Source organism: Daldinia loculata, assembly GCF_022478755.1.
Source record: "Daldinia loculata strain CBS 113971 unplaced genomic scaffold F4817scaffold_65, whole genome shotgun sequence".
Lineage (NCBI taxonomy): Eukaryota > Fungi > Ascomycota > Sordariomycetes > Xylariales > Hypoxylaceae > Daldinia > Daldinia loculata.
In genome coordinates, this window is record NW_026054919.1 from 173,594 (window position 1) to 190,657 (window position 17,064).

Below are 17,064 nucleotides of genomic sequence, written 5' to 3' on the forward strand. Positions count from 1 at the left end.
CGAGAATATGAAATGAGCAAGATTTCGGGTTATTATATCTAATCTGCTTAGATATTTGAAATGGAATTCTTAACAACTTGAAAAGGGGCAAATAAACGCTACTGTATAAGTGAGGCTTGATTGCACTAATACAGCTTAAACCAAGCTGGAAATGTGGGGTTTCTTACTACATCTAATCAAACTTGCTATGATACAAACCTCCATACATCTTTAAATTTGAAGTTAACATTCTAAATATTATTTAGGTAGAAAATTCGGATTCACTTTGGCGTGGTATGGTACAAGCATCGGATAACGCTTCATATGTTGTACCAAACTAGTCCTAAGTATGATGACTTATTAGATGATGAGAAAAGGGGCTTGGGGGTCAATTAATAGAAGGTGTCAAGACTTCCAATCAGCAACCCAAGCCGCTATATTACGCTTCACCGGTGTGGCGCCTCAAATGCTTTAAGCAATCAACGAAGGGTTTAAATATTTGATCCGAAACTAAGTTGAGTTACGTCTAACTACTGATCGGTATATACCGAAAGTTTGTTGAAAACGCTTTCATGCGTGCGCCCTAATCTAGTACTGATAACTCCGTGAACATATGATTCAACTTGCCACTTTCTTAGCGATGATGATACCTTCTCTGGTTTCTTCTTCGTAGAACACAATATCTTTGACTTCCATGCCTACTTCAGCTAGCAGTTGCTTCCAATGTGTCTCAGTTCTCGCTTCGGCGTTGAGCATTGCGAGCATTGTCAAGTCTAATTGTGTCTCATATCTGTGAGCACCACGATCTGGCAGTACAATTTCGTCAATGAGTAGCAGAGAGTCTTGATCCATGGCATCTCGGGCGTAACCGAGGATCGACCGGGAGTACCTGTCAGGCCAGTCTAAACGTGAGGGAACAAATTTGTTAGTTGACCGTATACTATAAAAGGGGTAGCTACCTCATAAGGGGCTAGGGACTTACTTCGTAAAACACTCCTGAAATAATACGATGCCGCACCTACGTCAGAAAAATTAGCCAAGCCATCCTATCTCCCAGGAGCAATTTCTACGAATAATAACCTACCCTTAACGGGCTGGCCTTCGAGGAAGTTAACGCCCAGTCTTTCGATGCCAGGTTCGAGTTCCGCGTTGGCTACCACCTCTTCTAGATCCTCTAAGATGATTGTTCCTTTGAGGTTAGGTACTCGCTTCTTGAAAGCCTATTTCTCTTGTTAGTTCAATTCTAGTAATCTATTAGGATAAACTTACCTTGCATTGATGGCCAATGCCGCCGCCAATATCCACGAAGGATACCCCTTTCTCTTCACCACCTTCCTTGCGGGCGGTCACTTTCTTGAACGCATCGGTGATTTCGTTTATAATCTCCGGGCGATCGAGCCATGTCCTCACGCCCGTCCGATGGGAGCCCATAAAGACGTTGAAATTCCTAGCATTTTCCGGGCGGGTTTTCAACCAGTCGAAGAAGGTAGCTTCCTCAGGGCTCACCCTATTCCCAAGCGCGAAAGCTGTCTCACTTTTTGCATCGGGCGGGTTGTATGCATGAAGCCGGAGAAAGGCGGGAAGATTGACCATGGAAACAAAGCAGTTGTCAACCCTAATTAAGAAAGAAGTCAAGATTAGCTGCTTATTGTGGCGTTTGGGTTGCGCAAATGAGAGCTCGAATAGCTTACATAGATGCGACCCCTGCGCTCTGCCCGTTTCCTGATAGGTTGTTTCCAAAATGGCTTGCAGCCCAAAGTCCAGTGTTAACTTCACGAATCATGCTCAGAGAAGCTAGATATCTCAAGATGCGAGCTAATAATTTCCTATCGGGATTTTTACCTGACTTCTCTGCAAGCTCCTCCGTTGTTAAGGGCGTGGGTGATTCCTTGAGGATATTAAAAATCTTGAGATCTACAGCGATACGAGCTGTGGGGGTTTCAAGGGCCTTTGGTCAAAATTGTTAGTCACTAGTAGAAAAGGAGAGTAGTTTTACAGTTCACAAGGAACAAGTGAGCTCACATTGTATAGAATCCGTTGGCAAGCTTCCTCAGGCGTTTCTAATTCGGGGACGAGTTTCTGAATCACTAGGAGGAGTCTCTTCCGAAGATGATCCTCTGATAGGACATCAGAGGTTATACTAGAGGGGTCAGAGGCCAACTTCTCAAGGAATACCACAGTTGACTCTAATGAAGCCGTCATATTGAATGTAGATCCTTCTTCAGACTCAAGTTGTTGTCAGTGAAGATTTTCTAGTCCGTGGCGGCTACCTAAAGGAGAAATGATGCAATCTCCACTTCTTGATGCTTTTCTGAATTGGTATAGGTACCGGGAAGTTCCGAAGGAAAGATGAGTTCCAAGGGGGTTTCTATAAGGCAGGGAAGATATATAAATTATGAATCTTGTTCCTACACAACACCTGATTCCTCGGCGCCGCTGACGAGTATACATGCCGACCGGAAGCTCGCGCATATCGCACCGATACTCTGATAGAAGCTGTCGGCACCGAGAGTATTTGAAATGTGCTTAGCCCTAGCAGAAGCCGGGGTAATCCGTAAGCGTCCCATGGTTGGGGATTTCTTGGGAACGTTCCTAGCGGGTTAGTGGGGTTAGGGGAATCGGTAGACTGATAATGACGAGACGCGGCTATATCCTAGACGGGATATAGGTACTGTATAGAGGAGCCTCATTACTCGCTGTAGCCTTTTATGTTACAATGCATCTCGCAGTATTAAGAGCACATGTGACAACCCTAGCGAGTATGGTTACCTACGTATGGTTAGATCAAGGTTACATTCTCACTGCATAGGTAGTCTTGACAAATGGGCTTACTAAGATGGTACCTAAATAATGCCAACTGCCCGGATATTGCAGGAGAGGATACAACAGATTCAGTTGGGGGGTTCTCTTTGGCTACGATCATGCAGATCATCAAATCATAAATTGCAGTTTGTAGGTACCTAAGTTAGTTTAGATACCAAACCCATTGTTAGAACGAAGATACCTGGTTGTCTTACCTAGGTAGTTCCATAAATTTCAAAGTCTTAAACGATGCCGTAGATCTCTATGGGTGTTTCCACTTACTTATTAGTACTTATATATGATACGAATATATCCATCGTTTTTGTTTTCGGTAACTAGTTGTTAATTCTCTTGCTTTGGTTCCAATCTGTATCTCTGAACATAGTCTTCAAAACAAACCGACGGCGTATATAGGTTCCCGTATGAAATACTTCGAGAGGATTACTTATAGTACTGTAGCTAGAATACCCATCTTTACAGGATTGGTGTAGGTTGGCCTTGCTGTAATAGATTTAGGTACTTAGGTATGTACCTACCCCTATACACTGCGCCTTTCTCGTCTACTTGAGACACTCCCCCCTATACAGGTTTTCCTTTGCTACAGTTAGCACAATGTGATCTGTTTATAGAATTAAGATAGACAATCTTACAAACTGCCCAATTTTAATTAATATGACTAGCCTAAATTATAATAAACAATGCCTAGAAAAGAACGTATTCCTTCTAGAACTAATCTTTAGAATCGTATTTCATTGACCATTTTAAAATTTGCTATCTTCCATATTTTAGCCACCTTAGAAATGTCAAATTTATCAGTTTTAAATGGTTACATGAAAATGCAAAGACTGTAGTAACCCCGCTTAGTTGCCAATCGCGGAATATAGACATGTTCTGTCGATGATCATGGCTATTAATACTCTAGTGGCTGAAAGCCAAACATCTCGTTCGGTAAATACCGTATGCATGATCGACGCCCCGTTCTTACAAAATCTACGGTTCGCTTTCTTCTAAACAAATTAGGTCAACTATTAGGTAGTTGGTAAGCCGCTTCGGCGAAATCCCGGTATAGGGGCTCGGTCCCGAAGAGTTGCGTTATCAGAAATTTTGCAGGATGACAACATAGAACTATAAGCCAATACTGATATTGCACGACCATACCAAATGCGCTTGGATCCTCTTTAAGATTAAAGCGGGAATGTAACGCATATATGCGCCAAAAGTATCGCTAACCTGGTTGTACGTAAAATTTGACGAATGGTTGAACTATCGTGCGGTTATACGTACCTAGATAGGTACTTATAAGGACATACCGTTAATCTGTGCTGCTTTATCATCATGTGAGAATTGCTCTACCAGTCATCTTGACCTGTATATATTAAATGCTAAGCTTCGACATAGGATACAGTAGGTATTAGGATTCGAGCCCAATGCGGTCAACCTGCAAAGCCGGAATCACCCCCGCGGGGAAACTATACACCAGACATACTTGATAGGTTTTAAGTGATATTGTTAGAAATTAAAATATATTAGCATCATTTAAACATGTCAATTAAATATTTATACATGGCAAGAACCGTTAGCTGCTCCTTTTTGGCCATGATATATATATTCCATATATAGAAGGCCGTTACCACTATTAGATATCAAAAAGAAACCTCACTAATATTATTATAACTTGGTGTCCCCTATCATAAGAGACTATCCACAAGGATTTATATTTCACTACATGATTAACCGGTTCCAATCCCTGAAAGAATATACGATCATCATATTCAACGATTTACGGTGGCATTAGATTAGACAGCATGTATCATGACGTCGGAGCTTATTACTGCTTATATTACGCACCGCGATGATCGAAGTTCTCTGTAAGCAGTTGTAAAGACATGATACGTTGACAGTCCCTCTCAAGCATTCACTACGGGACCGAGGGATAATGGGTTAAGAATGGCGACATAATATCGAGGGGCTATGGAAACGCTTTCCACCGAACTTTGCATTTAGCTTGTGGATCCCAAGCCAAGTATCCTATCCTACTTACCGCCTCTAGAAAGGTTGTTACGCTTACCAACGTCTTCATCTCATTTCCCTATTTTATTCAAATATTCATCATTCATAACAACAAAAGCTCATCTATTCTCATATGTCATGCATACCTCTTACGTCCGTTATGAGCTCATCCAGTTCCTACTCGTACGAATAGGAGACTGTATTAGGCTTTGTGGGCTTAAGTTTCCAGTTCAAGCTGTGCAGTGAGGTGTGAGCTTCACTATATAAAGGTATCAACTAATTCCTGGTTGTTTAAGATAGCTGCAGTATGGTCAAGTAGCCTAGTAAGGCTGACCTAGTAAGGCTGATTAACGGGGCTTATTAATGTCTTTCAGGGGTTAGCCAACACCTAGCCTAGATACACAGTAATCATTAATATTACAATTACAGATATTCGCACCTTATTAGGTGATACTGATACAGTAAGTGAGTGCAATATAACGATTCTACTAGTCGTTGTTGAGGCTTGTGTATTACAGCCACACATTCTCCGTACGAACCGTACCACTATTGTCGAGAATAGCATGATAATAAAAGGTAGGTAGATAAGCACATTTAGAGATATGTTATAGCATAATAATTTGCGAAACTAAGCAAAATGTACGCCTCACCACATTTTATATAAGAATCTCCATGCTCTTGGCCGTGTCGTTTGTTAGAAACTTTACTGAAACCGAGACTGTACCATATAATGTAAGTAGGATAACCATATATATCCTAAAGCTGGCTTATTACAAGCAAATTAAGCCCCAAATAGCTACATTTGATGCAGATAACGTCTGTATAAGCGGTATGGTTGACTGAACTTCTTTATGAGTGAAAGGAAACCCCTGTATTATATACACGTTTTTGTTAAGTTACTGACTATGTCTGGTAGCGATCCTTTGATTATAACTTAGTATCTAGAGTGACCTTTGGAAAACAGATGTAGTTCCTTAAGATTTCCTGATCCCGGTAGTGAATAGTAATAGTAGGTAGTAAGACACATATTAGGCTATGGTCTCATATATAGGTACCTATTTTGAATAATTATCATGCTACCTCATGTCATATTTATGTAATTTAAGCGGAAGTGGAATCAATCTTGGTATTTAGATTCGTGTAATTACGGTTAAAAGCTATCACTATATATACTAATAAGTAAGGAGGTAGTTGTTAGATATTTTACCCTTGATTGATGTAATAGTGTCAGGGTAGATAATATTGAACTATTAACGCCTGCCTTCTACCCCCTTATAAGGGCGCGCAGCGCCCCTTATATAGTAGGTCTAACCTTGTAACTACCCCTAACCCATTTATACCCTGACAGTAGTTGTCTACTTGGCGAATACTGTTAGTTTAATAAAGCAAGCCACCCCGCGAGCATAAAGGGACACAAAATTATCTCTCGTACACCCGCTGCGAACGGTAGACCCCCTTCTAGAGAGAATAAAGGCAAGGAGTTTTTGATTAGTTTCGATAAGGAAATATCCAGGGATTTAATTGAAGATCCCGAATGAAATAAATATTTTGAGTTTAGGAGTGTTGACTGTGGAGAGTGGATAAAACTCAGGGCTGTCGCTAGGATCCTAATCGGACATATGCCTCATGTATAGAATAGGTATTCATATCTGCAGGTAATAAAATCGCCCATGTCACGGGAATAATACCTGGATATCTCATTATGACCTAGTACAATCATACTTCTATCGTTCGAAGTGTAGGGCTTGTAGATACTGGAGGCAGCCCTGCGGGCTGCACAATATGCCCGAGTTTACATAATTGCGCACGTGCCATATACTGCCCATTGAGTTACTTTCCTATTTGGGCCATGGAAAAAATTCGACACAATAACCCCTCGTAAACTCGGGCATAACCCCTCGTAAACTCGGGCAATCGTTCAATTCTTCCTGAATATCATAATTCTATCTTACGGCGAGAATGCTAACTCAGAAAGTTGCATTTAATATTAAGTAGAATAAGCCAGGAACTGATTGCATCGCAATTTTGTATCTTTCATAACGTGAAGTTAACTTCTATTGTGGTATCTCCGTCGCAGTTTATATGTCTATTTCGTAAATATAACTGTCCATAGCGCCAATGCATAAGATCAATGCTGATACTTATATTCCGGCACTCTATCTGAGAAGTCGACTGGTTCCGGAACTGCGCCCTCCCGAATCTGCCCCTTGAGTGACTCGCGACTATAGTAGATGTGCCTCAGAACCCACCACAAACAGAATGAAATACATATCGCACCAAGACTCCATGCGTGACCTAGAGTAAAAGCCGGCGCCATCGTCTGTGGGTATATCTGACCCGAGATGATTCCACCTATATTTCCTAAAGCCAGAGCAAGTCCAACTGAGGCAGCTCGCTTACCATCAGGTGCGGTATTGGTGGAGAGCCAAGCTACATTTGCACCACCCATGGTCCATGCGCAAGTTGCGATGAGGAAGCATGCAAAATACTTCACTGCGACAGAAAGGTGGTTACCGCCAAGAAGCATAGAATACCCTACTGCTCCAAGCGGTGCGCAAATGATACACGCTAGGAATCGTCGCGAGAAACGATCGGACAAGTATCCGCATACGCCATAAACGACGGAGCCCCAAGCGAAGACAGGGATGCTGAGGTATTGAGACTGTTCAACACTGAAGTTGAAGCCAAACCGCAGGATAATTGGCAGGAAGACACTGAAACCGTATAATATCGTGAGACACATGACCTGGATGATGGCATGTACCCAAGTCTTAACATCTTTGATAGCCATCATAAACTCGGTACGAGTATAGTGTCCTTGTCCTCCGTTGTATGCTTCGGTGATTTCTGCTCGCTTTCGCATTACAGCTCGGTCGTCCTCGTTAAGGAAGTAGGCTGTAGTATAAGATGATGGGATGATGAAGTAGCAAACAGCAGCAACGGCGACGGTTACTGAACCTTCGATGATATATAACCTAGTAACTCATCTTTAGTATAAGCCCACGCGTTTCGTTCAATCAAGGCTCACCATCTCCATCCCGGGTACCCAGCTGCTCCATTTATGAATAGAATGCCGTAGGCGATCAAACCACTAAACGCACTTGAAATGGCCGAGGCGACTATACATGCATATTAGCTCACATACAGCTAACTAAAGGGCACCTTTACTCTAGCAACAACATACTGAAAAGATAGCTGATCCTTAATCCAATCTCGTCTCTCTTGTACCAATTTGCCAACATAAGGGTCAAGCTAGGCATCAAGAATCCTTCGAACATCCCCATCAACAAGCGACACGCAACGAGATCCCCGAAATTCCTGGCGAAACCATTTCCCAAGCAACAAAGTCCCCAGCACGCCGCAGCGGCCGGGATTACGCGATTGAAGCCCACCCGTTTCACGATCAGCGCAGCTGGGAACTCCGACAGAATGTATAACGGGTAAAAAAGCGATACGGCGGTATTAAGCTGCGTGCCGACGAGATTCAGGTCTGTAATCATACCCTGCGTCGCTGCAAATCCAATGTTGCCTCTATCCAAGAAAGATATGAGTTGCAGTATGACGAGGATTGGGCAGACGTAAAGGTCGAGCTTCGCGACGACGCGAGCCTCGCGCTTCTCGAACTCGGCATCCTCAGCAAGCGTCGCAGTTTCGACCCGCCGAACTTGCGAATCAAGCTCCGGCTTCGCGGGCAGATCCTCGGACTCGCGGTGGACACTCATAGTGTTGAATTTCGATGGACAGACTTGACGGAGAACTGTCGACGGAGCTACGCTTCGACAAAAAAGGGAATACTTCGCTATGTACCATACGTAAAAGGATTCAAGCTACCCCGACGTCTCATCTGGCCTGGTCGGCAGTAAGTTTTATTCCATAGTCTGTCGGCATTTCCCCAATCCAACCTTCGCGGCGCGCCAAGGTTGTATATACCACCCAATGTCTATACCCCTGAAACTCGCTACGGGCGACAATTTTAACCTTCTGAAAACCCTACGTGTAGACAATAAGAGGTACTGGGGACTCTAGTCTTGCCAAAATCCTTTTAATTCAACATAATATTATCCTGTTAGTTTGCACAGATAGGTCATAGTATTTATCGCCGAGGGATAGCAATATGGAGTAGTCTTCTATTCACGAGGCATCAAATCTAACCGGTCACGATCCCGACCCCGCAGGCAAGCCAAGGCGCTCCCCCAACGTTATAATATCCAAGCAATGCTAATAGGGGCTAATTCCTGATTTCCCCATGCTTGGCAGTATAACGAGCTACCTAGGCAGCCGAACTTGTTGGTTGGTTAGTTGGTTGGTTAATATATTTAATGCCGGGGCAAAAGAAAAAGATTAGTTTTTATAAACTTTTTTAAAAGTATGTAACATATAAAATTATTTAAAAATTAATATATAAAATATTTATTTATGTTTATATATATATTATATTATTAATTTTTTAATATTTTATAAATTTAATTTTAAAAAGTATATATAATAATGTTTTAGTTATTTTTATTAATTTTTTTAAATAAATTTATATTTAATATAAAATTAATATTTAAAAGTTATTTATTAAAACATTATTAATTTATTTTTAAATTATTTTATATTATATTTTTAAAAGTATAAAGTTTATTTTAATTGTAAATACTGTTTTATTACGGTTTAATTATTAAATATAATTTTAAAACGCTTTTATTGTGTAATATATTATTAAACGTTATATTTTTAAATTGTTTTAATTTTATAATTTTTATGGTTTTTTTAAATATAAATTAAAAAAAACGGTAAAAATAAAAGTTTAAAATTAAAATAAAAAAAAACAATTAAAAAAAATAAAAAAAGGTAAGTTTTTTTTTATAAATTAAAAACCTTTAATTTAAGTTTTTTGGGTAGGTTTTATTTTATTTATTTAATATTTAATATTAAAGGTTAATTTTTTAAAAATATTATATAATTTTTAAAAAGTATTTAAATTTTTTAAATTTTATTAAAAATTTTTATTAATATATAATTTAATTTATTAATTTAAATTTAAAAGTAGGTTATTTTTATTTTATATTAAGTTTTTAGGTTTTTTTATAAAATATTAAATGATTTAAAGTTTTAATTTTATTATAAATGTAATTTAATTTAATATTTAAATAATTAAATTTTTTATAATATTATATAAAGTTTTTGTATTTAAAACAAACGGTTAAAAAATGGTATAATATTTTTTTTAATAACTTTAATTTTTATAAACATTTAAATTTAATTGGTAGTTTAAAAAGTTAATATAAGTTTGGAAATTTAGTTTTATTAATTTATTATTTTTAAAAGTTTATAATTATTTTAACGTAATATTAACGAAACATTATAGCGTATATTAAAGTTTTATTTAAATTTTCCAAAAGTATAATGTTTTATTTAATTAATTTATTAGTTTATTTATTTTTTATAACTTTAATATAATTAAGTATTTAATATATTTTAACGTTTGTTAATATAATTAAATATTAAAAATTTAAAAAAGCTTTTTAAAAATTTAAAAATGGTTTTTTTTTAAGTTTTTTAATAATTGCTGTATTATTTAAGTATATGTAAATTAAATATTCGTTATTAATTTTTAAAGTTATTTAAAATTTATGTTTAATTTTTTTTATTTTTTTATTAAAGATTTTTGTTTATTATAATTTATTATAATTATATTTAATATTATATTAACTTTTATATAAAGTATAATTATATTTTATATAATTTTTTAATTGTAAATTATTTAAATAAATTACGGTGTATGTATTGGAAAAAGTGCGTAATTATATTTGGAAAACCTTAATTATATTTTTTTTAAATTGTTTTTTAATAAATAATTTTTTAAAATTTAATATATATTATTGTATTAAAAGTTTAAATTAAAAAAAAGGGAAAAATAAGTTTATTATGTGTTATATTTACATATATGTTTTAATAAAATCTTTAATATTGTATTTATATATTATAAGTTTTAAAGTTAATTTATTTATTAAAAAGTATTGTTTATTAACGGTTTTAAGTTTAAAGATTAATTTATTTTAATTTTATTAAAAGTTATTTTTGTTATAAATAACTTAACGTTTTTATAAATAATATTTTTAAAAATTATTTTTTAAATAAAAAATATAGTTTTTATAATGTTATTTAAAATTTTATTAATTTTTATAATATGGAAATTTTATTTAATGTTAATTTTTTTATTTTTAATTTAAATATTATTTATAAATAATTTAGTTTTTTTTGCGTATTATATTTTTATTTTATATGTAATAGTTAATAATATATATATTATTACTGTTTTGCGAAATAATTTTATTAAAAGGTTAAATTTAATGTTAATAAAGTTTTTTATATGTTATATTATTTATTTGATTTTATTTGTTAAGGTAAAAATGTATTATTAAAAAGTAAACTTTTAATTAAATTAAACGTTTAATTAATATATAAATGTAATTTTTCTTTTATTATTTTATATTTAATATATGGTAAAGTTAAAATTAAATATTTAAATATTTAAAGTATAATTATATTTAATTTTAATAAAATGTATAAGTTTATATTTAATAAAAGTAAAAGTAATTTTATTATTTTTATTTTAATTAAATATTTATTTAATATTATTTTTAAATTATATTATGTTTTTATTAAAAAAAAGTTTTATTTGGAAAATATATAAATTATTAATATAGTTAAAATAATATTAAAAATTATTTAAAAGTATATTAATTATATAAAGTAAAAAAAAAATAAAAAAAGTTAAAGATTTTTATAAAAGTTTATATTATATATTAAAAAGGTTTATAATAATGTTTTTAAGTTAAATTTTAATTTAATGTTTAATTATAAAAAATAATATGTATTTTATTATAAGTAACGGTTATTTTTGTTATTTTAAATATATAGTAAAACGTTTGTTAAAAATTAAATTAAAAATGTTTTATATATTTAAAATAGTTATAATTGCTGTTTTATAAATTTTAAAGATATATTTTATATTATATGTTAAATATGTTATAAAGTTTATTATAAAATGTTTTAAAAAAGCCTTTGTTTATTATAAGTTAATTATTTTATGGAAAAAGGTTATATGTTTTATTTTTTTTATAATAAATCTTTTTAAACTTTTATTTAAATATAATAAAAGCGTTATTAAATGTTATAATTTAATATTTATAAAAATTTTTTTATTTACCTTTAATAACATTATTATTTTAATTATTTTAAAAAGTTTAAAATAGTATTTAACTTTTAAGTTAATTTAAAAAATAATTTGTATATATTCCGTAATATAATTTTATATCGTTTTTAAAAAACGTACCGAAAGATTGTTAATATTAAAGGTAATGTTTTTAGTAAAAATTATGGTTACTTTTACTTTTTTTAACGTAATTATAATGTTTTATTTTAATATTTTTTTAAAAATTATTAAAATTTTTAATAAGTTTACGTTTAAGTTATTATTTGGTATAAATCTTTTAAAAAAACCTTTTTAAAAAGTTTGCGTTTTATTATTAATTTTTTTTATTATTACATTATTTATTAAAAGTGAAAAGGTTTTTATTACTAGGTTAAATTTATGTTAATTTATTATTTTATATAATTTAATATTATTTTTAATATTTTTTATTTTACTTTTTTAATAGTTACGTTTTGTAAAACATATTATTTTATGTAGTTTTTATTTTTTTATTATTAATAAAAAGTTATTTTTTAATTATATGCGTTTTATTTTATTAAACATTTTTTTACAATTTTTATTTTATTAAAATATATTATAATCTTTATTATTTAATGTTGCATAAGGTGGATAGTTATGGTTATGGCATAGCTACTATAACGGTTATAAAGAGTTATAGCGTTAATTATAATTATTATATAATTAATTAATTATATAAGGGTTATGTTATGTGTAATTATATTTTAAATAATTTAAACTTTTATATATTATTTATAATTATTATATATTATTTATAATATTATTATAATTTTTAATAATTATAAATTTAGTTTATATTTAAGTTTTTAATAAAGGTATATTAGTAATAAATATAAATTATTTATTTTATTTATTTTTTTTTTTATTTTATATAATTATTTTTAAAGTTATAATTTTTAAAGTAATAATGGATATATATAATAAAGATTTATTTAAAACTATTTTTTTAATTTTAACAATTTATTTAAATAATTATTATAATTACTTTTATTAAATTTTAAAAGTGAAATAAAATATTATTTAATTTAACTTTTAAGATTAAATAAATTTAAATAAATATAATATTATTAAGCATATTATTATAGTTAAAATCGAAATTTTTATTTTAAAATTTATTAAAAATAAAAAAATTTTTACTTATAAAATAGTTATAATTATTAAATAAAGTAACGGTATTTTTGCGTAAAATATTTTAAATAATAATATTATTATATTAATTAATAATAAATTTAATAAATTATTTAATAAAATTTAAAAATATTATATAGTTATTTAATTAAAAAAAATAATTAATATTTTAGTTATAAATTAAATGTTTAAATATATTTAAAAAATAATTAAAAAAAAAATTTTATTATTTATTATATTTAAATATATTAGTAATAATTTAATATTAGTAGTTAATATTTTTTATAAAATTAAATTATATTTTAAATTTATTAATTTATTAATTATTATAAAGTTAAGGAAAGATTATTATAAATATTTTTAATAAATTTATATTAGTAAAATAAAATTTATAAAATGGTTTTTTAAATAATAAATATTATATAAAAATAGTTGTATTTATAAAATCTTAAAAATTAAAGGGAATATTATAATTTTAAATTTTTTAAAGGTTATTAAAACTTATTAGATTATAAATTAAGTTATTTATTAAATTAAAGAATTTATAGTTATAAAGTAAATTAAGAAAATTTCGAAACCGTTAATAAAATTTTTTTTATAATTTTTAACCGTTTTAAAAAATAATTTTATATTTTAAGGTTTATTTATAAAAATTGGTATATATTTTATAAATATATTATTTAATTTAAACTAAATTAATATTTTAGATATAATAAATTAAGAAAATAATTATTTTTGTTATAATAATTTAATAAATATTTATTTTTAATAATTTATTAATTATAAAATTTTTTAATATATTATTATTAAAAAATTTAATTATTAATTATTTAATATTTTTAATAAAAAAAGGCGTAAGGTAATTAAAAAATATTATTAATTTATTAAATAAAAAGTATTTTAAGTTAAAATTAAGTTAAAAAATTGGTATGTTAAATTAAGATATAAGTTTAATAATAAAAAATGTTAATTAAATAATAATAATAAATTAAATAATTAATTAAATAATTAAAGAAATTATTTTAATAATTTAATAATTATAATTATAATTAATAATATAAAAATTTAATATTAACCTATTTATAAAATATATATTATATTAACCCAATTTAGTTATTATTTATTAATTAATAATATTATTTTAAATATTTATAATAGATTTTATTTAATTAATAATAAAATTTTATTAAAATTTAATATATAAATAAAAATTAAAGGTAAAAAAGTAATAAAAGTTAAGTTATTAACTTTATTTATTATTAATTAAAATATTAAAATAATAAAAAATATATTTAATAAACCAAATAAATTTAATATTAAAAATTTAATGTTAATTAATATAATTATTATAAAAAAATTTTACGTTAATATTATATTAAAAATTATTTTTAAAGAAAAGATAAAAATATAATATTATAACAAAATTTATACCTTAAAATATAAACCATAAACTAGTAATAAAATTATTAAACAATTAATTAAATAATTTAACCTTTTATTCTTTAAATATAAATTATTTAAAATTTATTTATTATTTATTTATATTTTAACTATATTTTAATTATATATTAATATAATTAATCTTATAATTTACCTTATATTAATTATAATAAAAAAATCATTTGTCTTTTTATTAAAAAAAAAAAATATTAAAGACTTATAACATTTCAAATTTAATTATTTAAAACCAAATATTTTAAAAATTTTAATATATAACATTAAAAAAATAAAAATTAAAAAAAAACTTATAATTAAATATAAAATTTACGCTAAAATTTAAAATAAATATATTATTTTTAAAAAAAAATTAAAACACTATTTTTTATAACTATTTTAGAAAATATTTTAAAATTTATTTAATTTTTTTATAAAATATAATAAAATATTATAAATATTAATTATATTAAATAAATATTTGGGATTTATTATAATTTATATATTTTTTAATAAAATATAAAATAATATTATATTAAAAATTAATTAAATAAATAATTAAATAAATTATTAATTTAGGTTAAAAATATATAAATTAAAATATAATAATAATATTTTAATATTTAATATATAAAAAATAATTTAATATAATTAATAAATATTTGAAAAAAGATTAAACTTAAAATTATTATTATTTATAATAAAAAAATTAATAAGTAGAATTAAGAAATTAAATTAAAAATTTTAAATTAAATTTATTAAAATATAATTAAATATTAATTTATTAAAAGAATTATAATTAAAATATATAAAAATAATAATTTATTTAATAAATTAGAATTTTAATTAAAAGAATAATTATAAATTATTGTTAAAAATATTAAAAAATTAATTTTGTTAATATTTTAAATGGTATAGTTTAAAGGTAATAAAGGTTTTTATAAATAATTTAAAATTATATTAAGGTTATATTTATATTTATAATTATAAAATATATTTATTAAATTAAAATATAATTAATATAAAAGATAAATAAAGTAAAAAAATTTAATTAAAGGTATATATAAAATATTTAATTAATTATAAAATTATTAATATATATTATATATAAATTTTTTATTAATAAAAAATTATTTTAATAAAAAATATTTGATTTAATAAAAAATTATTTTATAAATTTAAAAAAGAATTATAATTATTTTAAATATTTGAAAAAAAATTAATATATATTAATAAAATATAAAAAAAATTAAATATTATTTTATAAAATATATTAAATTAATTAAATTAATGAAATAATAAATCTTTTATTTATAATTATTTAATTAATATAATTTAAAATAAAAAAAATAAATTAATAAAAAAATTAAATTTAATGGAAAGTTAATTTAAAAAAAAAACTATAAATAATAATTTATATTATATTTAAATAAAATTAAAATTAATTTTTAAATTAAAAGATTTAAATATAATAAATTGGTAATAAAGGATTATAATATTTAAAAAAATATTTGAGTTAAGGTAATAATTTAATAATATAAAAAGTATATTATAAAATGTTAATAAAAATTTTTTAGAAAGAAGTATAAATAAATAATTAAAATTTATTATAAATTAATTATTTATAAAAATAATTTTAAATTTATTAATTTATTAAAAAATAGATATATTAGTTAAAAAATCTTATTAAAAATATAAAAAAAAAAAATAATTAAAATTTATAAAATATAATTAATAAATTAAAAATAAAAATTTTTTAAAAAATAATAATATAAAAGATATAATTTTATTAATTATTATTTTAATTATTATAAAATATAATTAAAATAAAATAATTATATTTAAAGATAAATTGTTTAAAAATTTCTTAAATATATTTTTATTTAATTAATAAAAAGTTATTTATAAAAAAAATTATAAATATAAAATAATATATATTATTATTATAATTATATTATAATTAAAAAATATATTTAAATTATAAAATATAAATAATTAAAATTTTATCTATAGGTTAACGTTAATTAAGTTATTATTTAAAAAGTAAAAAAATTTAAAATATTATTTTTTAAATAAATAATTTAAAAAAAATATTAACGGTAAAATATAAATTATAATTATTAAAAATATTTAAAAAATTATTAATATAAATAAAATAAAATTAATATTATTATTAATTAAATAAATATTTAATTATAAATTTAATACTAATAATTTTTTAATAATATATAAATTTAAAATAATAATAAAAAAAAATTTATAAAAAATAAATATTTTTAATAATATATATATAATTATTTTAATAATTAAAACGTTTAAAATTATAATAATTATTATAATAAAATTTAATTTAAAAATTATTTAATATAATATAAAAAATATTTTTATTTATATATTATATAAAAATAATAAATTTATATATATATAATTATTAAATAAATATAAATAATTAAATAAATATATATAATTAAAATAAATATTATATAAAT

At 26.3% G+C, this 17,064-nt stretch overlaps 2 protein-coding genes across 2 annotated transcripts; both read right to left on the bottom strand.

Moving 5' to 3' along the window:
• Positions 1 to 449: 449 nt before the first annotated feature.
• F4817DRAFT_349633 (S-adenosyl-L-methionine-dependent methyltransferase) lies at positions 450 to 2,634 on the bottom strand. Its single transcript, XM_049304847.1, has 6 exons — positions 2,002 to 2,634; positions 1,671 to 1,927; positions 1,249 to 1,594; positions 1,064 to 1,199; positions 962 to 997; positions 450 to 881 (listed from the first exon to the last, which is right to left on the bottom strand). Exons 1-6 carry the CDS (start codon positions 2,179 to 2,181, stop codon positions 598 to 600), a joined length of 1,239 nt encoding a protein of 412 aa, XP_049155269.1. The 5' UTR covers positions 2,182 to 2,634; the 3' UTR covers positions 450 to 597.
• Positions 2,635 to 6,817: 4,183 nt separating this feature from the next.
• F4817DRAFT_349635 (MFS general substrate transporter) lies at positions 6,818 to 8,895 on the bottom strand. The gene is made up of 3 exons (XM_049304848.1): positions 7,976 to 8,895; positions 7,820 to 7,910; positions 6,818 to 7,766 (listed from the first exon to the last, which is right to left on the bottom strand). Exons 1-3 carry the CDS (start codon positions 8,511 to 8,513, stop codon positions 6,920 to 6,922), a joined length of 1,476 nt encoding a protein of 491 aa, XP_049155270.1. The 5' UTR covers positions 8,514 to 8,895; the 3' UTR covers positions 6,818 to 6,919.
• Positions 8,896 to 17,064: the final 8,169 nt, after the last annotated feature.